Source organism: Dendronephthya gigantea, unplaced genomic scaffold (genome assembly GCF_004324835.1).
Source record: "Dendronephthya gigantea isolate DGI-Jeju-01 unplaced genomic scaffold, DenGig_1.0 000630F, whole genome shotgun sequence".
Taxonomy (NCBI): Eukaryota; Metazoa; Cnidaria; class Anthozoa; order Malacalcyonacea; family Nephtheidae; genus Dendronephthya; species Dendronephthya gigantea.
Window position 1 is genome coordinate 6192 of NW_021163640.1, and position 24545 is coordinate 30736.

A 24545-nucleotide genomic window follows, 5' to 3' on the forward strand; every position below is an offset into this window, starting at 1 on the left:
TATTTTACTGTAGGTTTATGGGCTGTGTTAAAATTGAATTTTCTCGTAGTTTATCAGAATGGGATTAATCGGATTTTTACCCATTGATAAAGTGTTGTTTTTTCAATTCTTTACGTGTGAATATTTAAATTGTTAAGGATTAAATCCTGTAATTTGAATTAAAAGTACGTCACCTTGGCTAACGTGCAAAGCATCGTTTTTCGGGTTGAGACGTTAACTTCCTTATCCTTAAAAGGCTTTATGCACGAAAACACTCTTTATAGATGCAGAATATTTTTGGCTTTAATTGCTCTGACACTGTTTCTTATTTTATCAAGATCTGTCGAAGTTTATCGAATAGTGTGATTTTATTCGATTCATCGCAAAATGCACAAGATTCATAGAAGTCCTGTCCATTTAGATGCAAGCCGTTTCATTAAAACTCTTTAATCAGGATTTAAAGTAAAGACTGGCTAATTATTAAATCGCTCATGCCTTAAAAACAAATCTTACCGGAAGAGCTTGACTTTTTTACAGTTGAATCCACTTCCGCTGGAAACCCGATGAGAAATAAATTCTCCTAAGTGGCGTCGATACTTGATTGGGTAATTCTTCGTACGGCTAAATTCTGATTGGTTGCCCTCACAGGCGTCCTTTGGTCTTGTTCATGCTCGGAAATTTCGACATAACATCTGTAAAGGCGCTTTCTGGGCAATATCGATTAAAACTCAACAATTTCAAGACGTTTGTGGATTGGTTTTCGATAAACACGCGTTTGAAAGAAAAGAAGTAGGTTTGTAATTCTTTTTAAATGTTTAACTCCGTTGAAAACTCGTTCGTTTAAGGAATTCGGGAACATATTTTATCGGCGCCATGTTTAACTTGTCACAGCAACATTTGAATAAATTTTAACAAACAAAACGCCTTTTACCTGTGGTGAGCGCAAAGCCGTCTCAAGTGGACGGAATAGTTATTGCGAAGATTTCATAAATTTTCTGTCGCGTATTGCTGTTACTTTAAGAGTTTAGGTTTACTTTTTGCTCACAGTGAAATTTATTTGTGAATACTATTGGTAATATTGTGCCTTTTAGTTGTTGTATAGTCCGTATTCATTTGTGGCTGCTGTATTTTTTATCGCCAAATGTTGTGTGGACTGTGAGATATATTTCCAATTTAAAACTTTGAATTGCCAGTTTGGCGAATTTCAATATCTCTAATCTCCTTGTACCCGCATTATTTAAAAACATTTCGCTATACGTCGGCGAGAGCAATTATACAAAATCTGTTTCCTTCAATTTTTTGGAGCGTATGTAAATACATGCACATATGCACATGTGCAATGCTTGAAAAGGTTTTGTTGGACGTCGTGGCCGTTGCTATAGTATTGATTGCTTTGTTTTTGCCGTGTAAAGTATTTTGCTTTATTTTCAACTTCATTTTTCGGTTGGTTGATCATATCTCAAGTAAACGATTCGGCTAATCCGTTTATACTGTCATATATTGTGTTGCTAACCCATATCATGGCAATGCTATCGTGCGAAATGGTTTCTCTGTTTACTTTTTCCGTTGCCCTACGTGCGTTGTGCTTTAAGATCAAAAGACTACGACCCTGTGTGTTTAATAATAATATTAATGCTTTTTTACAACCGTTCTCGTTGACCGCCAAGCAAGGGAGCGATTAGAACGATGATATATCTAACAGTAACACTTATTTATTTATTGTCATCGGCATCGCCATTGCGCAAGACTTTCAAGTTATATATTCTTTCTATCAACTCCTTTATCGATAAAATCAGACACAATAAACGCTATATCGTATTCGTTCAAAGCGGAAGTACGCAGCAGCTACGGAAAGCAGCTTGTTTTGATTAGTACTTACTCTATTCGACCGTAGCTTATTGGTCCTCAGGTGTAAGTGACAATAACTTAATAATTTAAAGCGACACAAATACAGCCGCGATAATTATTTCAAACTGAATCAGGAGTATCAAATGCACTCAAATCCCCAAAGACCAATACGGTGATGGTTTATGTATGAAACCAAGCCAGGTTTGGCTGGTAATTCGTCACTGTGCCTGTGGATTCGAGGCTTGAGTATGAAATAAATGTAACCAAAAGTCAGGAGTATCCGCTTTAGGTGCTACATTCCAAAATCGCCGACTTTTAATGGCGGGCGTGGGCGCGGCTATCGACGACGTCTCAAGTCCTGTGGGATTTTAATCGTCCATTTCCTTTGCTATCATGAATCACATTGTATTATCAGCCGTCGTCAACTACGTTCCCGTTCTAAATGTTCGGCTTGCTAAGAATATTATTATATATGCTTACGTACGACACGTCCGAATGGCTTAGCCTTAAAATATTATTACTTCCGTTTGCTGTAACTTTGTTCCCTACTGCCGTCCCCACACCTTCGCAAATATTGACGCTGTTTGCACGATTTCCTCTTTCATCGGCAGATTCCATTCAACCATTTCCCCTAAACGAATTATCTAGCAAAAACAATTATAGTTTTACCCTTATGACCTCTTGTGTGAAACTTTTTTAATATTAGATATATTATCGACCATTTTCAATTTCGACATTGAGTATGCTGTTTTGGCACTTTGCTTTATATTATTGCGGTAATTTCTATTATTTCGGAGCAAATAAATGCAGACACTCTACGGCAAATGAAGAGTGCGGTGAGAACTAATTTGTATGACAGTAAACATGGCGGTTAGATTGGACATGGCAGCTGAACCGAACAAAATACCATGTGACCTAGGCACTGCATGGGTCCTGAGCAACATAAACGGAGAATAATTGTTGTAGTATGCCTCTTGCCCATTAGAAAGTAATAGTATAATTAGAAAGGACAATATATGCAAATCCCCTTCCGCTCAAGTCTAGCCACAAATCGTGTGTATATACATAGGTTTGTTGCTCTCTTTAAATCCACGTAAATATTGTGCTTAAAAGAACAAAAACTCGGCGAAAACGTCAAACCACAATTTCCCTGAAACCAGCTAATAAAAATATTTCTTACTTCACTGAAAAACAAAACGGTAACTTATTTCGATGTAAACATTCCAGGCATATTTTTTTGTTTGATTTTGGGTTTGTATGGTGGTTTTCGTTTGCTCCGAAAAATCCATATTCTGAATCCTATGTAATTAAAGTTAAACTCGATTTATCTATTTTCATCATTTTTGTTTATTTACAAAAACGGTGAAGCTTTATTAATTAATTGAGCATTAATGCCTTCATTCGCCATTTGAACGCCATTAATATATATTTCCTGAGGTTATTTTCAGTAACCCTAGCCAGGCCGGCGGCAATTTAGTCTAGTCAAGTTAATATTATCGTTGTAACGATGTAACCGAATATTTTTGTTTTTGTTCAGAAAAATTAGAATACTCGTTTAATTTTAACTTGTCTACATCCCAGCGAGATAAATAGGGATGGATCCACAGCAGTCACAGCAGGGCAGGGTTTTTTTGGAGGAGGGGGGGGGGTGCGGAACAGTTGTCGGGCATGGGTTTGTGTATGTTTCGAATACACCTATATGCTTATAATTGGTACTGATTTTCGTACATCATAATCCTCTAAATTTGAAATGATAGCTAAATGGGAAACCTCTACTCTCCCTGCACCTCCCAGTAAATCCATTCTGAATAGAAATTTCTAAGCACTAATAATTGCTCAATAATAATGAAGTTTAGATGTCGCACTTAACGAGTACACTCATGCACACACTGCTAATTCAAACTGAAATTTCAATTATGCATTATACATTATTCATACACTTTACTAACGAAAAGACGCGTAGCCTGTCGTCCGTTTGGTCCTGCTGTGATAATATTTTGCTATTCATTGATTGTAAAAACACCCAAATTTTGAATTGATGAATGCATAATAAAAGCACTAAAATTTGCATGGCAGGACTAAATCGCCAGGCTGGCTACGTCCTGTTGACCAAAGGTGTCATGTAATAGTCAGACTTTGTAAATTCGCAAATCAACCTTACGAACTGCGACGTACGCCTAAACTAGAAAATAAAAATGGTAGTTGATGCTTACGCAATGCTTAAATGAAAATGAAGAAAAGCTTTAGGCAATCAATGAGCTTTCCAGTTACCGTATCAGTTTTATTTAAGCTTAAACTCGCCCATATCTATAATTTTAAGAAGCCACCCAACGGCTATGAAAATTTTGATCGACAGACTTGCTCCGCTTCGTCTCGGATATTTGGTTGTGTCCGTCGGCGTTAATTTTCCAGTGTTAAAGGTCGACACAGACCGGACGCGAATTGGCAACGCGGCGCGAATTTACAACGTTTTTAATTTTTCAAAATCAAATAAATTTTAAACTATCATGATATTCTTGTAGATTACATAACAATAAAACATTTTGACTGCTCTAGCGTCCATAGTTTCCAAATTTTACTTCCAGAATTTAATTTATATGCTTCTGAAAACTCAAAATTCGCGTCGCGTTGCCGCATCGCGTCCGGTCTGTGTCGGCCTTAATAGACCTTCCCCTTTTATCTGTGAAGCGCGCAATGCGTGACTGTAGTTTATTATCGAGATCAATTTTAGTCGCCATGTTCAGGAGCGATTTAGTTAACAAAGAAGCAAAAGGAATTGACAAGGTTTTCTTACAAACAAAATCGCTTCTATAGCCCGTTTTCCACTTGGCGAATTTATTCGCGCGACGCGAAGCGAAATCTGAAATCCAGCTTCGCTTGCGAAAAAATTTGCCGCGAAAAAGTAGAATCGCTTCCTATTTTTTATCTGTTCGCGCGAGCAAATTCGCCTAGTGGAGAACGGGCTTTAGCAGAGCGATGTCGCAAATGAAAGTTGCTTGATAATCAACTACCATCATGCATTGCACGCTTGAAAGCTAAAAGGGGAAAGGTCTATTGCGCGCAGTAGCGAGCATTTGTCTGACAAATTGAATTACAAACTATACTTCTTCAAACCCCAGAACTGATTAGCAAATCATTGGTAATGTTGAGTTCAACTACATTCCGGTTGCCGGATCAGTGGCTTTTTTGTACATGTAAATCAGCAACTGGGGAGATATTGTCATTGGCATTGTCCTTGCTCGTTATCGCTGATCTTATGATACACTGGATAGCGAAGCACGCAGATTTCATGAATTTTAGAGCCCAAATATATACACAATCGGTGATATATGATGTTTATTTAATTATTCAAACATTTTTTAAATGAAAATCGATAAAATAAGAATATAGGCAGTTCAGTGTAAATTTGTGTTAATGCCCATTTGCAAGATACAATTAGTCGCATTCCATTCTTACCATGACTTATTTGATGGAATAAATTCGCGTGCAAACACTGTGGTTTTTGTTTCGCCAGCTGCGTGCAAACGAAAATGTGGCATTAGAACTGATCGTATCGTGTAAATGGGCTTTGCGGGTACTCGAGTAAGTACAAATACGATTTGAAAGTATATTAATTATAGAAGAAATAAGGCTGTGTTGTTTATGTATAGACATCTCTGACGCGAGTGTGTGTGTGTCGAAATGTTGTGTACAACATTTAATTGATACGTTTTAGCTATTGCGGTCATTTTTGATGTTATATTTTTTGTATAGCGATGATATAGCCTGGTTCTCTTTAATCACCAACAGTCAGTGATGTATTTTGGGTGGCCGGTGAGGAAGAAAATTTATTTAAAATAACAAATCACTTTATACTCCAGTGATCACCGGCGGGCAATATCATCACAGACGGTCGGTGACCAATGAGAACCAGGCTTTAGGTGCGAGAAAGTGGCATTGCTGTTTTGAATTGTATATTAAGACAATTCAGTTGTAAATATTGACTAGACAATCGTGTTTATATACATTATAGTTGCTAAGGTATATGAACCAGCAAACCATGATAAAGTAATGCATTCTGTTTTGATGCCATTTTAATAAAAATACCATACATTAACCTATAAAGCAACCTCCACGCAGTATACGAATTGTCAGAAGTGTAACTTGCTAGACTGATGGCTTCCTGTGAATTGTTTAGTATTTCTGCCATTTTTTGGTAATATTTTGTAATTTTGGCTTTTAGTGGATATAAATTAATAAATTTATTTTTAAATGAATTTTTATCTCTGCGGATGCCAAAACAGTGAAATAGGTCACACGGCAGAGAATAAAAGCAATGACGTAATGACAAATGTAAAATATCACGAAATAAACACTTGCCAGCAAGATGGCTGCCTAAGCCTGCCTTGGGACATTTTTATTGCTAAGATGGACATTTTTATCTACGCCTCAACTCTAGTGGATATGATATTCTAAATTTTTAGGCTAGTAAAATAGGTTTTTATTTTATTTCGTGATCATGTGGTAAAATTTAGCTACTTTCCTCAACACAAATGGGAATGAGAAGGGAGGACAATTCTGATGCCCAGTAAGTCTTGGATAAATTTTCTATCAGAAGTTCATTGCACTAGTTAGTACTAATTTGCCGTGGAAAATTAGTCGAAAACTACTTGAGCTGTCCTCTATGCTGAATAGTGGTACATTTTCGATATGCCAGCAAACTAAGAAAACGGACAGGAAAAGAAATCAATAAATATTGTGTCGACGGATATAGAAAAGTTGTTGTATAACAATATTTGAACTACCTTTATACCAGTTGAGAAACTAATGTTGTAATTTTTCCTGTGTATGAAATCAATACTGCTGATTCTTTAGAAATGGTACCATATCCAGTTCCGGCTCTGTGACTGCTTTTTCATTATATTACTTTTTGATGCTAAAAGGATCTCAATTATAACAGTAAATATTTTTTATCTTATGAAAAATGATATTCTCAGAATTCCACATTTTGCCAATAGTTCTTTTATTCATGCAAAATATGCGAAAAGCAATTTGAATTATGCTGGACTAATACATTTGTGTATTTGGTTAATATTTTTAATGTACAGAAACTGCAATATACCACATGCAGCTGTATTTTAATTAAGTATATGATTGGCAACGAGTTATAATAATGCTAAAATTTAGTAATGCTAAAAGTATATTAGATGTTAACAACAAATACAGTTTTTATCTTCTTATAATTATGCAAAGCAAACAACGATGTAATTGTTATTTTGCACCTGCAAACTGATAATTATACCGCTGTGTTTTGCTAGACTCAATAATGTAATAACTGAGATAGTCTGCCCTGGTTATAACAAGTGATTAAAATTAGATACATATCAATTGAGAATTTTTAGTTTTATTTTCCTTCATAAAAAGATAACGCTTTATTAGAAAGCTTTTCTGCAGTAAAGCGCTTCAGTTCACATGCAAACACATTTTTTTTAATTAGGAAAGAATTTACCGTGCTTTATATAGAAACATAAAAACTCCATATAACATAATAAAAGGAGTGGTTTTCCTTTCAAATTGAAGTTTTAAAATCAATCGAAACCTTCAACAAAAAATGTCGTTGGACTGTGGTTGTTAATGACATTTTAAGGCAAGCACTTATTCTGGCAGACACACCCTCTCAGCCTTCTATTCCCCCTCAAGCAGACCTATGCTACTGTAAAACAACCTATTGGCGAGCTTCTTAATTTAATTCCATCTGTCACCACTGTGTGGAGCGCTTAAGTGTTTTAGTTTCTTTTGGTAGTACAGTAGGTAATTTTTATGTAGTGTGACTAGTTTCATTAACAATTTCTGTTTATAGAAGCCTCAAATTTCTCCAATCGTATTAACTTGTTGTGTCAAAACTTTAAAAACATCCAATAATCACGACATCGAGGTCGACACCTCGTGTCTGAAGACGTCATCCTTGAAAAAAGTCTGTTTACCACCATTCCTTACTTCACCAAACACTTTCCTGTGGCAAAAACGTCATAATTAATTCGTTAACAATTTTTGATCTTTAAAACTGATCTCAACTAACGCTGTCACGATTCTAAAATTAATTAAATGATGCGGGTAAAAACATCGAATAATTAAAAATTATTGCATGAGGTTGAGTGTGATATCGAGAATTGTCAAGCCGAAGTTTGCGTTACTTTACGAGCGGTCCGTGAAACCCATATCCGGACCGTGGTCCGTATATTCCGTATCGGGACCTCACTTGTTCGGTGTGTTTTGTGAAGTATCAGACCGATATTTTTTGCATGAATCTCGTTTCTCGTCGCTTGATCCATAGTAAAAAACCTCGGGGTGATATTTCACAGCGAGGTCAATATTCAGTTAATATATACGACACAAGGAACTAGCTCTTTATCGTTTACTGGATTGTCCATGTGGCACGTATACAACGAATTATATTTTATATAACCTGAGCATAGTTTTATAAAGAAGCGTTCCTTCCCGTCTAAGTGGGTGTGGCCATTGCTTTTAATTTCAGCTCAACTTTTCTGGCATATTTTCTTGTAATGTATTAAAATATTGATGTTATCTTTTTAGAGAAAGATAATGGAGTTGTCAAAACTTAGCATCAACTTGTTAGCGAAAGAAAAAATACGTCGTAGATTTTTCAATAACTGTTCAGCAAAGAGCAAAGCAAGCGATGAGTTGGATAGTTCCGACAACAAATTGCATACAGACTCAGAGACCAGCAAGGAAGAAGAGGCGTACAAAGTAGAGCAAGAAATAGATGTAATTGACGTCCCTCGATTTGATGAGGAAGCGTATCCTAATGAAGACAATAGTTTGCCTTTAATAACTTCGGTTTTTTCATTAGCATCTAACAGTGGAAAAGAGGATGAAGGGTGTGGTTCTGGTGATAAAGTGTTTCTACACGGTGATCAGATGGAAAACGTTGAAGGAACTTCACCAAGGCTACCTTGCATTTCTTCATCACAGGATGTTCTTCGATGTAACCAGGATAATTTGCCATTTGTTGTTAAATGCAGCCCAAGTGGTGTGATAACGGTTTGTTCCTCACCTAACCTAATTTCCAATTCTAACTTTAATGTGGATAAGGATTCATCTTCGTTAGCACCAAGTGTGAAAGGCTCCTTTAGCAGAACAGAATCGCAGGGCATAGCGTCATCAAGGGCAGATCAACAGTTGCTTGACGGTGTTACCGCTGGCTCTCTGTCGGGCACCTTTTCAAATCCAAATGTGGTCACATTTATTGATGCTACACGACAAATTGTTACCCCTGCAGAGCAGCCTTGTATACCAACGGGCAAGAGTGAAAGAACATCGGAAGGTTCAACACGAAATCCTACATCTGGTCCACGTACTGACGTACCTTCAAACATACAGCGGATAGACGAAGTGACAGACGATTCGGGAACTTTAAGCATACTTGAGTCTAATGAAACAGAAGAAGACAAAGACAATGGTGCTCGTCCAAGTTCTTCACTGAGTGATACATTGAGTGATAAAGCAGCGATTAAGGAATCCAGCGCTGAAGAGGTATATATTGGTCAGCAAGTTCCAACAAAGCAAGAAGAAAGAATTCGTCAACTTAAAGATTTACTTCGTCAAAAGGAGGTAGAATTAGAAAAGTTTCGTTTCAAAGGTAAAGCTGGACAAGTTTCAGCGGCTGCTAAATTGCGTGCAAATTTTCTTAAAAAGAATCCATCTTTGTGTCGGCGAAGTCTTAGGCTAAGTACAAAGGAAGGAAGTGAATCGGGTGGTACGTTTTCAAGAGAGGCGGTGGGCGATAATGAAATTGGATTAGATAGAAATGATCTCACAAGCGCGGAATCGATTACTTGTCAGTCTGAGACAAAACTGACCGACGAGAAAATGTCGGGAAAATCTGATTGTAATGATTCAAACACTTCGAAAAAAAGTTGTGATAAATTTAATGACCAAGACAAATATAAACTCGTAAATGTCACCGTTTTGCAAGGCCACATAAGAACATTGGCCGTGCCGTTACATGAAAAAGCTGTATCTCAAAAAACGGATTCACAGAATAGTCTTTCTCTCTTCAGTAAAGAAAACATTACAACGACAAGAAAAAGAAAACAGCAGATGCCTAGAAAGGTTGGACCCCGTCGTTCAAAACGGAAGTCTAACAGCGAGGAGGTCAGATTCGACCAGGCTAGATCAAGCCTGAATAGAAAAGAAGGAAATCAATCGCCTAAGTCTATCCTAAAAAGAAAATCCTGTAATAACATAGGGACTCAAGATGGGCCAAGTGCACCAAAAAGAGAACAAAGGAAAACATTTCCTGCGCTAAAACAGGGAACAAGTGTTTCGTCATCCGGTACGCCTGTTAGCTCTTTGGCACTGCCAACAACACGTGCAGAAAGTCAAACACAAATTGGTTCGTTGCTCACGCCGACTACTATGCCGGCATTATCGAATCTGAATGGAAGTGTCTCTTCCAAAAACGCACCCGAGATAAAAAATGTAAAGTCAACAACACATGTAAGGATAACTTCAGTATACAGCCCCACGACTGTAACACAAGATCCCATAACCTCTAGTAAACAGCAGACAAGAACTAGTACAACTAGAAAAAATGTTGCCTGTGTTTTTGATATGAATGGGTCAGGACAAAGCAGTCAGGAAGGAAATAGTTCAGTTTCCCTCGCTCCTGATCTGTTGAAGCGTGTGGCAGAAAATATTTCAAATGGCCAGCTGCCAGAGGACAAAACAGGATGTGAAGGGGATTTCAAGGTTAATAATTTTTCTGCTGCTAGTCACGTTACATTGACCAAAGCCCAAAGTAACCTTGAACCAGTGACCACCCAAAATACGGGTAAACCGACAGTCATTCCTCCAAAGGTTGCAAGCAAAATAACTGTTTGTCCTACAAGTACGAAACACCTTCCAGATGCTTCAGGTAAAGGCCAAGCATCCACGATAAGTATTCCTCTTGTTAATTTGGAACACAGTAAGATCCCAAATGAGCTTGCTAAACTTGGTCTTACTTGTGGAAATAATGTATCTAGTCAATCAAAATCTCCTCTTCCTCACGTCAGCAATGTGGACATTGAAATAGCAAATAAGGATACCGCATGTAAACCAATCCAACTAGTATCTACCTTCGTCCAAAGCAAACAAGTTGATCTGGTTATGTCTAATGACACTGCTATCATTAATCGTCAATCGTCTCAGCCTTTCGTGGATACCACAACGGAGCAGCTAAAAACCGTCACCCAGAGCACTTGCGTATCAAACTCTGATATTCTTTGCAAGACTGCTCCACGTAGCTTAACTATGCCTGTAAACGAGTTAATAACAAATAGTCAAGCAGCCACTAGTGTCACGAGTTCCGTAGTTGCTACAACAATGAACTGTCAAGTAAAAACTACACTAAAACAGGCGCTTACCACTCATAGTTTTAGACCACAAGCAAGTGTAGCTGCCAAAAATCAAATCTCAACTGGTGTCACTGCATTAAACGTACCAGCAGATAGCACCAGCGGTGTTGCCAATTCAATGAACAGCCTTTCACCAACTATTGAAAGAAAAGAAGCTGCTCTGAAAACAGAATACCCAGTCCCTAACTCCTTGTACACCCTGAACACGTTGACTGTTCCCGTTGCAAGAGCTGCTGGTGAATCTAAAGCAAAAAATGTTTACGTTGCACCAATTAAAGACAATGCCAACGTTGTATCTAGACCCCTTGCTCCAAAACCAACACCACCCCAATTTATTTCTCATAGACCTATCGCTCCTAAACCCACCCCCATTCATCACTCACCACCTGCAACAGTAATGTTCAAACCCACAGCACATTTGAACAACATCACAGTACCCTTATTGTCTAAAACTGTTTCATCAGTAAGTGCATCGTCTGAGCATCATACTTCAGCAAAGTCTAAATCACCTCAAAGCATTTCGACCAAACCTAATACTGCCAAATCTACACCGTCCCAAGGCACCGCAACTAATTCCACATCATCAGAACAAAAAATAAACATTTTACCTAAACCTATTATGTCCGTTCCAACTTCATCCTCACCGGCATTTTCTGAAAATATTAAGAACGGGAAAATACTTGTATACGACGTAGTCAAATCTAACATAGCTCAAAGCGGAGGAAACCCTCCAATCGTTAGTCAGGATGGAGCAAAATTAGTGGTGTACGTATCAAACACAGGAGAGAAACGAAATTTAGGCATTATTAAGGATCAGAAAATTTACCTCAATTCAAACCAGGTTGCAGCTGTGACGAATCGACCGAAGGTTCAATCTCCCGTGACGACGTCTCCTGCCGAGTTCATTCCGAACGCAAATGATGCTGAGTTTAACGTACTTTTAGGATTGGAGCATGTTGTAAAGCTACTTTTGTAAAGGTTGGCGGTGTTTTTGAACTATTGAGGCTACATATTATATAACCTCCATAATTTCATTACCATATATATAGCAAATGTTTTTCGTCATAAGCTTCTTAAGTTCCGATATTAATGTTCTAAAATCGGACAGTTTCAAATGGTGGTTTTTTGGCCAAGGTTGTTTAAACAATAACCTCCTAGTTCAGAAATGGGGCTTCTTATGAACCAAATAGGTAACATAATTATTACAATACAAGATGATTAAGACATTATGACCATTTCAGGTGCCGAAACAATTCATTTTGAAGTGTTGATGTTTCTTTTGGATTCTATAACGAGTGATGTCTTGTTACTAGTTTTAGCAGCAATTAAGTTTGACTATGTGATTGAAATTGAACGTACACAGGTTTAGTTCGGTGGCGTTTGGACTAAACGTTTGCAATAACTGTGTATATATATATACGTCTGCATGGGTCATAATCACGCTTGAATTCAAACTGAGTGCTGCTTCCTGTTCAATTGCTACCAAGGCGATTGCATTTTATATATTAATGTGAAATATTTTGTAGGTGTTTATCGCCTGTATTCAGAAAGCTTTAAAAAAAGAAAGATTTAGGGTAAAGCACTGAAAATATATAAAGTTATATTCGAGTGGAAATGCAGTCATGAAATCGCTTATGAGTGAATTCCACTCGATGAGTTTGAATGGGACTACAGGCGTGCGTCGCACTTGTTCAATTAAATCGTAGTGCGAATATACCTGCTGGCTAAAATACAGTAAAAGGAGTATACAGTAGATAAACTCTATTGCGTAGGAACATTTTGAATTCCCCCCACATACACATTAGTGACATTACGCATCATTGTAGGCTAATATTCGGGCCGGTCGAAGAGTTGTCTGCTTTCACTCTGAGAAGTCAAAGCAGAGGGTTTACTGTATATTCCTTGTATATTGTGAAAAAAGCCTGGGTGGTTGTACACAAAAGAGAATTAATGATATTATATTTATACAGAACTATATTGTTATACACATATTTTCCGTTTAAAGGATTATATGACTGTTATATATCTGTTGCATAGATCGCACATGATCTTGCGTGATGAATTTAATATAAAGATATATGTTTGAAAAGATATGGGGAATTGTTATATGTTTTATTTATGAAATAAAAACGTAAATCTAATGAGCGTGTCCTTAATCGTGTCTACAAATTTTGAACAGATTGCAGTTGTATGTATGTTATCACATGAGGAATGTTGTTCCACACTTTTTCAAAAAACTTGACAGATAAACACACACCTTGCCTATTAGAGTTTTATTCCCCTTTCCTAATGCAATATGGGTGAAAACCTCTAAGAGCATTTTCATGATGCTGGGAAGAGAACGTATAAGCTATGATGTATGTGCACACCTGTTTCAGAAGTACACCATTTTCGTGTTTCCGTTTAGCGAGCTGGAAAACTCTGAAATGTCCACAACGATGTATAGTTCCTTTTAAATGGCAATACTTTACTTTAGTTATATTATGGACATATATATGATCTATTTACATTTTCAAGAAATATATGTATACGTATATATATATAATGTTAGTCTATTTTGTCTTCTTTGCATCAACATGCATCCTTTATAAAAGCTGAAAATTTTACGCTGTCAATGGGGCCACTCTCTTTTCTGTTTGTGGTAGTTGTTGTTTCTCTCTTACTTGAAGTACCATTGCAGGGGGCATATTAGGCCAGTTGGTGTCATCAGGCTACAATGTAGGACGAGTTATATACTTTAGTATAAAATTATTGTAATCTTCACGAGTACTAATAATCCCTAATTGTACGAGCAACATCGCATGATTTAGTATCGCGATCTATTAGGAAATAATCGTCAATACACTGTCCTGGGAGACTTTCATGTACTTCTGCCACTATTTTCGTTTAACTTTCTGGCCTTTATTAGTTCTTCTTAATCTTAGTTTATTTTGTTTTAATTGTATTAAATTAATAATTGTACTGCAGTAAAATTAACGAAATAACTGTATACTCATCGCGATTAATCTGCATCCAGTGGATCCAGTGATTTTATTAGCTAAATCGACATATTATATAGTCAATAAAACCAAAGAATCAGGAAGAAAGAACTAAATCGTCGGGCTGGCTAAACGTCTATCGGAGTATACCAAAATATATCCATCTTGGGGAAAAAATCTCGGAATATTTGGAAGCAACTAGTTGACATAGTTATACAAAGTTAATATGCTTTTCATTTATTATAATAAATATCCAAATAAGTATGTTTTATATACCAGCAACTGGCCAGCGAATTCTCCTAAATCGTCAACCTCAGCAGTTTTACATTCATGCGATTTGCCACATCCAAACGTCGCCGTGGTGATCTCTGCAATAAAAAGTATAGTGGAAATTATTCCTTGCTTTCTCTACTTATAATTTTATAGAAATTGACTTTTGCTATGTAGACTTTTACCTATGGTGCAATAAATATTTGAGGTAACCAATTTTAAATGAGACACAACAATGTTTCCTATAATAATGCCACATGCATGACATACAAACCAAGAACAAAAATTATGATAGACTGACTAGTCACTACTCGCTGTCCATCGACGAATACTATTACTAGTATTATAAATAGGTAAAGGCTATAGCCATTAAACTTCTTACATAGGATTCTATATGATAATACCTGTATAAATACCTAAAGAGGAAACTAAAGGCCCGTTTACACTATTTGTCGCATACGATTTGTACCCTGGCGTATATGAACGTACGATGAACACACGTACAAATGTGACACTTTAAATTCTAATCTGAACAAAATTGAATGAAGATTGTGGCATTACTGGTATAGGCACTCTTGCATTCTTCAAAATGATAATTGCATAAAACTTATCGTGAAGTTTAAATAGGCCTTCATAAGTATACTGATCATAAGTGAGAGATCTTTCTATAAGTGTAACAAGCAAAGCTGTATAATACTATAATTATATATAATAGCATGGTTTCGAGTGCAATTTGGATACAACATGCACGAGTGAGTTTTTCAAATAACGAAGCACGAATGCTATTTGAGGTCTTTGAAAAAATTACGAGTGCATGTTATGTCCAAATTTCACGAGAAACCATGCTATTACTTATACTAATAATATATATAATAATTTGATTGGTTCACAGTGATTACAGCTTTTTGCACTGTGATTCAGTGGCGAGACTAGAACGATAATTGGGGGGGGGGGTGAATATTCATATATCTAGTTCAGCCCTACGAATTTGTTTTGTAAGTGCAATGCCTTAAGTAAGAATCCGCCAGGCAGAACTGAATATATGAATACTCACACCCCCCCCCTTCCAACTATCGCTCTAGTTACGCCCCTGCTGTGATTACTGATTTTTGCACTGTTGTTTAGGATTAGCTGCGCTGAAATCAACCAATCACAGTCAATTAATACTTTTATATATATTATTATACGAGTAATATAGCCTTTGCATGTTTTATGAATATGAGCTACGTAATGTCTGTCTCAACAGCCTATCCCGAATAGCCAGTTTTAACAGCGAATAACGGTAGTGTAGTCATAAGTATAATGTATTGATAAATTAATTCATAAAATTTGGAAAATATTATGACCAGGTTTGCACCTTTACATTACAAATCGTTAGCTGATTCGTGGCCAGATATTCGATAAAGTTAGCGGTTTTGATTTTATTATGCAGGCGCCGCGAGAATGACGTAATCCTACGAATTCAATATTACTGCAAAATTTGGGTTAAGAAAAATGTAACTTGCGAAGATATCACTCATATCAAATCACAAGAATAACAAGAAATACAATGTTAACCTTTATACTTGCTAAGCCTAGCGGTGTAGCCAGCCGGATGATCTAATTTTGACAATTAATGCAAATTGGAAGTTATCATATAATTATTCATTTCTTTAGAAATTGATTGTTTTGCAGTGAAAGTACACCAAAGTATTAGCATAACCAGAAATAGGTCTTCTGACTGACTGCGAGAAAAATACGTTTCTCTAATTGAATTTGGAACCAGTTTAAATTACAGATCATGTGTTCTGAAACGGTTGTAATATGACGATATTATATAAGGACCTAAACTTGTCATGCAGCTGGCAAAATGTTAATACATATGGCAGATATCAGTGTTTGTTGGTTTGTTGTCGCGTCCAGTTTCAATAACATTTAGAATCGGTTTGTCTATTCAAAATACGCCTTATTTCGCCACCTTGTTATTGTATGACGACTGTTCTGTAAAATGAAACTTGTAAAAAGCGTACAAATCGAATTTGATGAGAGAATATCAAAGACGGATCCCGGATATAGCCAGGTAAGTCAGTGAAATATTTTCAGGTTTAAGTTACCTAATTTAGTTTAACATTCAGGTTGTTGTTCTACATGTAAATGTACAATACCGCATAAAAATTATTATGACCGTCACAGCTGGTCAGGTATTTCGCTTGATATTGGCAATCAAAATGCCCGTTCGGCATTTTTGTGATCAGTGATTTACAGTTGATTTCAGAAAACTTTTGACCTTCCAGTTGCGAACTATGTTTGGAAGCTGTCAAGTGGGCGGGGAAGTTGTCACTTCCGCTTTTTAATTCGCAACGAAGTTCAAATCGAGCTTCGGAATTTCAAATCGAACTTTGCGGGCAGTTTGGCTAAATCACTATACAAAGGCCACTATAAAATACAAGGGCAGAGCAATTACAATAATATTTCTCTGCTGCATCGAAATTTCTTCCAAATTAGCCATTCGGAATGTTCATAACATTCTGGTTCACAAAATCTCGAAATTTCAGGACCTATATTATCTATGGTACTATATATACAACTTTTATGTGCAGTAAAGATGCTCTATACATTGTATTATATAGCTACTACTATAAACTTAAGGGAACAACATGTCAAACTCGCCAGTGATTTCCGGATAAGAAAAACTCTCTTGTGTTCCCGAATGAGTTACAATTGCATAAACCTTTTCAATCCAATGAAATAAGTTATCTTTCAAAATACTAGTTATCAATCATTACCTTTAGCCTGACTGACATTGCATACTTGGGAGTAAAGAGTAGACAAACCATAATACGGTAAATGAACTTGAATACAGCAACGGTATGTTTTCAAATCTTGGTTTCTAGAATCTTTGAGAACCTTTAAAGAAATAAAAAATGTTCAGCATTTTATCAAATGAAAATTATAAGGGGTATAGCAATAGATCTGAACAAAGTTAATTAGGCATTTTAAATTTGCATATGACTTTGGCAAAATGTAACTTATATTACGTAATTTTTAAATAATTTAGAATAGGCTATTAATTTAGCTTAAATAAAAATTGGGTCTTGGTTTATCATTTTATCTTACTTGGTTCTATAGTGGTATTATAACTGAGAAAACAAATTAACTTGTCTTTGGTACATTTGGTTGTTAGCCATTTTTTGGTAAATTCTTATCGTTATGACGACGTTATTACTCATCCAAATTATCGAGTAACTAAATGTTGTTAAAAATCACTGACTATATGAAGATAATAACTTTGATTCACGTTCTTCATAATCCAAACTGAACTCATAACCAAGATATTACAAATGGGTAACAGGTCTTTGACATGATTCTATGCGTTCTTTAAAATGACAACAATGATTTTAAAATCGAGTGACATGATTACCTCGAGCACCTGCCTCTCCCTAGCCATAGGAAGTTGTTTGCATTTCAGTATGTATAAAAGTTGCACATATCTGTCCGATTTCGTCCATTCGATGAGTAGCTCATTCACTTTACTGTACACATTGAAAGTGGGTACTGGGTTTGGGATGATATCTGAATATTTTTGTAGAGAAAAGTAAAATCAGCAAATTTTTAAATGCAGATTGGGCTGCTTAGCCTAACCAATTTTTACTGTGGCTAGGCTAACACAGTGTATTCATCAGAACCCTCCTCTGTGGCCAGTCCAGTAGCAGATCTGGCTTAAGTCAAAAAATCTTACTGCAGCAAAGTTTTAAAATCAAAGTGCCTAAATTCAGAACATCGCAATAAAATGTGGAAATACTGACCGCTTGTAGAGAGCAAAAATATTATTCTCGTCTTACCGCAGGGGTATATATATATATATATATATATATATATATATTAATATATATATATATATATATATATATACACCCATTTGCAAAAACGTTGGCCGCAGATAGATAGATAGATAGATAGATAGATACTCGAAGTCTAATTAGAATTGCATATGATTAAATTGGCATGGGATTTCTATAATATTACACAACATATGCAATTCTAATTAGATCTCGAGTATCTATCTATATATCTATCTGCGGCCAACGTTTTTGCAAATGGGTATATATATATATAATATATATATTGTGTATACGTATATATATATATATATATATAATATATATATATATATATATTATATATATATATATATATATACGCAATATATATATTATATATATATATACGCAATAGCTTACAGTAGAAATCTGTCGAGAAGAACTGAGTATATGAGTATATGAATATTCATACCCCCCCCCCAATTATCCTTCCAGTTACGACATGTTCAATATTACACGATACACAAATACGGCAAAATTTGTACCCTTCCTTTAGCAGGGTAGTTTATCATTGTAATTTCAAATAGTTATATTTGTTCTATAATTAGATGCGAACTAAGGAGTTGCTATGCAGATGGTAGATTTTGAAAATTTTCTCAAAAGTACTCAAATTACGTAAGCCGTGAATTGTCATTATTAAATTATATTTTTAGTTTTTAATTTTCTCAGTTTGCACAGGGTTCAGCAAAACACAGACCATGTCTCTTCGTCAAACAATTGTACCACATGTATATGATGGCAACAATTTATCCTTTATTTCAAAAAATTAGCCAAAATACTTGTGTAGTAAATAATGTAAATATAAACCGCAGTGCGTATTATGAGTCTATATGACGTGGATGCTTCGACGCCGACGTAAATCGATACAAAGCAATATACTGGTAATCAATACTGCACACCGCCAAAATTATTTCATTACTACACCAAATGGACCAAATATATATATAGATTATACATAAACAACACAGCGTCCTTTCATCCTATAAGTAATGAATATATATACTGTCCAAATAATCTTTGTGTTTAATTGAATGCTCGTAAATACACAACACTGAACCACTTTTACCATAACACTATTAATGATCATAGAGTTGCGAATACATACTTTTTAGGCTTGGCGTAATTTTGAAATTTTCCCCGATTAGTTCACACCCACGTATTTCAGCACTTAGATGTACCGTATATGAATAGTATTCGAACACTTTCATGTCACATTGACGGCGTAAGTTTGCGTCGACGGAGCCGCCTGCGTAGGAACATGAGGTCATCGCTTGAAAATGGGGACAGGTATCTCGAGAACCAAAATTAGGGTGAGAACGTATTTTAGTGTAGCATATGTATGCTGTATAATTGTATCCACTGGTGTCGTTTTCCTGCCAAGTCACCACCAACCGTCTGCTTAACATGTACTTCAATTCAGGCTTAGGAACTATACAGATATAAATTTACAAATAAGTATAGATGCCCATTATCTCAAAGAGGGGACGAATTTAGGTTGGATATGTTCGTACTTCGTATGGTTCGAATGCATTTAGTTTTCAAAGGATTGAAAGAGTTGTTTATATTGTTCACCAGGGATAAAAACAGATGGGTTTTTTAAATAGCGGCGGAGACAGTCTAAGACTGCCGCGGCTTAGCAACAAGAGAGAATTATTTTTTTTAATTGGAGAGCTTTAGAGTCTTTGTCTTTAAATAAATCTTTCAAGTCTTTAAAATTGCTTTTTCACAGTCTTATCTCCTCTTCGCATGTACCGATCTTTGCTTTCAATCTTCGAATACCGAACTTAACTTTTTACATAATTATATAGCTAATTGAGTAATACAATTTATATATAATCTGTTATATAAACAAGAGTGTTGTAAATAATATATTCTATACTATGCAAAATACTTGGGCACGCGGTTAGGCGTGAAATATTTCACTTTTAGGATATTTTTCATGTTCCCAAATAGTAGGTCGATATTGATTTTCTTAACTGCTTTGACTTATCGTACTCCCAATATAATATGCTAGCTTGGTGCACGCATAATGCAAGGTTCAAATTTTCAGTTTAATGTTTACAATGGAAGTCAGGCTTTATTGAATTTCCTGTATGCGCCTATATAATTATACTATATCGCTATATATGAAAAAAAAAATAAACCTATACCACCCATGTATGATTGCATGCCACCAACAAGTTTATAATCCTCTCAACCACTTTTACGATTTTATTATTAATATTATTATAATGCTATTGCAAACTTTAATCGGGTTCCATTGGTATCTGTATAGATCCCCCGTGGGAATTTGCCAATAATAAATAAAAAATCTAAATTGGATCGTGTTCGCATACTTGCTTTGTGTTCGCATAATCGCGGGTCCAAACACGCCAAAAACTGTTTATAGTCCATAGAAATTCCGTTACATGTTGTGTATTTATACTAAAATGGTTATATAGTAAATGTTATGAATTATTACAGCGGCTTCCGCGCATCGGTTCTGCTCATAACATTGGGGGACTCCCGCACGATATAGAAATTTGCCCAAATTTCGTAAGTTTATGCTTAAATCTCTTATAAATTTAAAAATACAGTTCACTAAAACGGTAATAAATATTCTGACAGCACAGGATATTTTAAGAGATAAAACGATGCAATATGTAATATGTAAACACAGCGTTATTTTACTGTAGTCTACCTTTAAAAAGGTAGAACAATTGAAATAAATGAACGAATTGTAGCTGTTATCATGAAGATCAACTCGATTCACATGTGCACAATTCAATTGAATAAACAAAGTTGACGCATGTTCAATAATTATACGTACGCACGTCATCGCTGTTTATACTAATGAGTTTTGTATAATCACTTATTTTCATCAATACGTCAATATTTTTTTAAATAGACTAGATGAAATTCACAAATTTGAAATATTTTAGCAATGTTCAAAGTCATGCTTTTCTGTTGGAAAATCGCATGAAAATAGAAAATTATGTAATAGTTCGTAACGCTTTAACACGAGTCTAGGTTGAAGTGTTGTTTGTTGGGGACTTGCGGTTAAGACAAGGAGATTTAATTTAATTCTAGCCCTACGACGTCCTGTGCGGCAAGTCACATCTAGCATTTAGCATAATCCAGTTATCAGAATACTCTATTTGTCACGCGAATCCAATTATTCACCCTTGAAAAAATATTTCTCGAGTACCTTAGGATGTACTAGACTGGGCTGTTGAGATTTACGTTTACCAATGAAAATCGCATTTCCGATATGGTCCCCGGGCTGAGTAATCTGGCTTTATTTTTAGCCGTCGTTAACCGTATATATACTAATATAATTATCGGACCGTGATGTTAGATGGCCTTACACACGTACTATTCTATATGAACCGGTGTAAACATGAAAATGATGAAATTGAAAAATGTATAATAGCCGGAATGGAACTTTATTCCATGCATACTCTACTGTCAACATAACCAGTAGTCCGTAATTAAATTAATAGTTTAATAATATTGAAAAATCTCATTTTGCGGCTTAACGAAAGCACCCGTCCAGTGTTTATAACTAAATCAAGCTTTGTTGCTCGAGGCCTTGTTTCACCGGTTTGATGAACGGATTCAAACGTTTATTACCCTGTAAATACAGCTAATTCCATAAAGATTGTTCCTTCATGATCAAAACTATAAACCTTGAAAGGGATGACCCTATTCAAGTAAAGAAATGATACCTTCAAAGGAACTGATATATTTGAATGTTCTGTAAATAGAAAACTGCAATTGTATTGCGTTTTCAATTTGTTATCGAAAAGTATTGTATTCGCTTTTTTACTGAAGAGAATCACCGCACTTTAACTTGGATGTTTGATATGTAAACAGGGCTGGCCTGAGAGAATTACGATATATACTTTTGACCAGGCCACTCGAAAGAGGTGTTTTGAATGAAGGGAAACCTAATGCGTTTTATTTTATTCCAATTTAAAATGTCCCACGCATTAAATTGTATAAGTGGATAAAATTAACCACTTCCGCGGTTTAGTCAACAAACGACGCTCAAAGACGAATATAACTGTTCAATGGTTGTAGAGTAATTGCATTCCCTGTGATAATTTAATACCATTTAATCTTTTCTGTAAACAGCTTGCTTACGTATTACTACGTCAATATGGAAAGCCGATTACAGTATGGTTACTCACATTTACCTTTTAAACCAGTGCAGTTTTCTTCGGATGATAAGCAGGAGACTTTAGCATGGTAAGTGGCTGCCACAATTAGGATTTCCATCAAAAGATACACAACTCGGTGCATGATTCTGAATTGATCAATCAACCTGTTCAATAAAACGGCATAAGTCTCATTATATATATAAAAGAGATGAAATAACAATTTACATTACATAAACATGCAGTTACAAAATTTAGCAGTATATCTGGAATGGATTCAACCGACTAGTAACTATATAAGCATATTAAGTCTAGCTTGCACTAAATTTTTGGCATTCCAGCCGTTATCAAAGATACGCGGTACAATTAGTGAGTTACGTTCGTAAACACAACTGACAAACAGTATATTTGACTCGTTGTTAGTACAAGTCGGATACAGTTTACGAAAAGAATCGGAAAGGAATAATTGATAATATCACGGCAATTAGACTTATAGGAGATGCCGTGTATGGATGTTTACTTCGAGGTTTACTTTGCATCATTTCGTAATTTCCGTTTCGGACTGTTGTGAATGCATGGCACACTAAACATATTTGCTAACTTTATCTAACAAGAAATAAAATATACATATAGCGCGTCTATATATACATTTGTTTTTTCGAAGCTTGGCAATCAACGAAACGTGAAACCATTCGCAGAATTATAAAGTCAGGCGATTGTAAAGGTCAAAGTTGATGCATTTTTCAAGTTGCAATATATTTAAATCAAATTCATTTAGCTGCGTTAAATAGACCTCACAATAAACACGGTGCAACCTCATGCAGTTTTTGATCGAATTTTCAGTAAAACGTGATAACAAAAACACACTAAAGAATGCAATTTCTTAATAATACGAAGTATGTTTATGAAATTCTAAGTATGTCTAAAAATGGCTTTTCTGAAATTCGACATTTTGTCGCAAAAGTGAATTTAAAAATCGTGTAGGCCCGTGTACGCGCATTCCAGCGGGAACGTCAACACACAGCAGCTATAATCAAATTTTTCGATGTATTGTATAGAATTGTTATATCTTACTATGTATGAATGGTTAATAACAGATAACTTACTTTACTGAATATTGGATGCAATCCTTGACAAAGTACAATTCAATGTTTGAATTTTGTTGATGTTTCAGAAGACGTACAGCAGAATTCTTTTTTCTAATTTCTTTTTATTCTGTATTCGGGGCCTCTGTTATCACAAGGTTCACCAATGCCAACTGAACGCGACTGAGAAAATTGTTGTGTAGACGGGTTTTAAATAGTTTCCAGTATAACGTATACGTAAACAAAAACAATCACAACGGGGGGCTTGCATGTATTCTGGGAACAGTTAATATATCCTCTCCTAATCAAGTTCGTCCAATCGCGCAGCGTCTTTAAAAAATTCTAAGACAAGCAGCCAGTCATAGACGGCCCACAATGGGATAAAGGATCTTTGAGAGATCGGGTTTCTTGATTAATAATGCTTCGTCTCTATCGCAAAAATAACAGATATTCAGCGAAAAAAAAACAAAAAAGGACAAGCAGTTAGGCTATTTAGTCAATTAGAGTATAAAAGCGCTTTGAAACTCTGCGACTTCCTTATTAAGGTTTATATGTATAAGATCCAATTATTTTGTTAAGATGAAAATAACTCGAATCAAAGACGTACTGAGTGACCACGATTACGCATGAAAAATTTCTAGCTGGCCGTTGTTTGTTTTTAAACGCTTCAAACAATTTTATGTCATTTTAGTGAAATAAGGAGAAACTCGATACAAATGCCCGCATGCTTGTTGTCTCGCAATACGTGGGAGGCATTTCCGTCGATGTAAATCGAAGAATTATATTTGCGCAAGAGGAAACGCATGCAGTGTGTCGTTTCATTGTGGTTTCCGTGTTATGAATGAATAACAAGGTCAACAGAATTCCGAATTGGACGCCAAAATCTCGGTTTTGCCAAATCCCGTTCATTAATTTCAGCTTTGTTTTGAACTGGGAAATATACGTCCAGCTTTAATTTGAGTGAGAAAAGAATTCTCTTATATTTATC

At 35.7% G+C, this 24545-nt stretch overlaps 2 protein-coding genes across 2 annotated transcripts; one reads left to right on the forward strand and one right to left on the reverse strand.

Moving 5' to 3' along the window:
- The first annotated feature begins 657 nt into the window (after positions 1-657).
- On the forward strand, positions 658-13074 carry LOC114544059 (flocculation protein FLO11-like). Its single transcript, XM_028562810.1, has 2 exons — positions 658-768; positions 8401-13074. The coding sequence occupies exon 2, from the start codon at positions 8410-8412 to the stop codon at positions 12199-12201; it is 3792 nt and encodes a 1263-aa protein (XP_028418611.1). The 5' UTR covers positions 658-768; positions 8401-8409; the 3' UTR covers positions 12202-13074.
- Positions 13075-13223: 149 nt separating this feature from the next.
- On the reverse strand, positions 13224-23674 carry LOC114544060. Its single transcript, XM_028562811.1, has 7 exons — positions 23579-23674; positions 22512-22639; positions 19439-19762; positions 17874-18025; positions 17239-17359; positions 14480-14571; positions 13224-13936 (listed from the first exon to the last, which is right to left on the reverse strand). The coding sequence occupies exons 2-7, from the start codon at positions 22615-22617 to the stop codon at positions 13829-13831; spliced, it is 903 nt and encodes a 300-aa protein (XP_028418612.1). The 5' UTR covers positions 22618-22639; positions 23579-23674; the 3' UTR covers positions 13224-13828.
- Between the last annotated feature and the right edge of the window lie 871 nt (positions 23675-24545).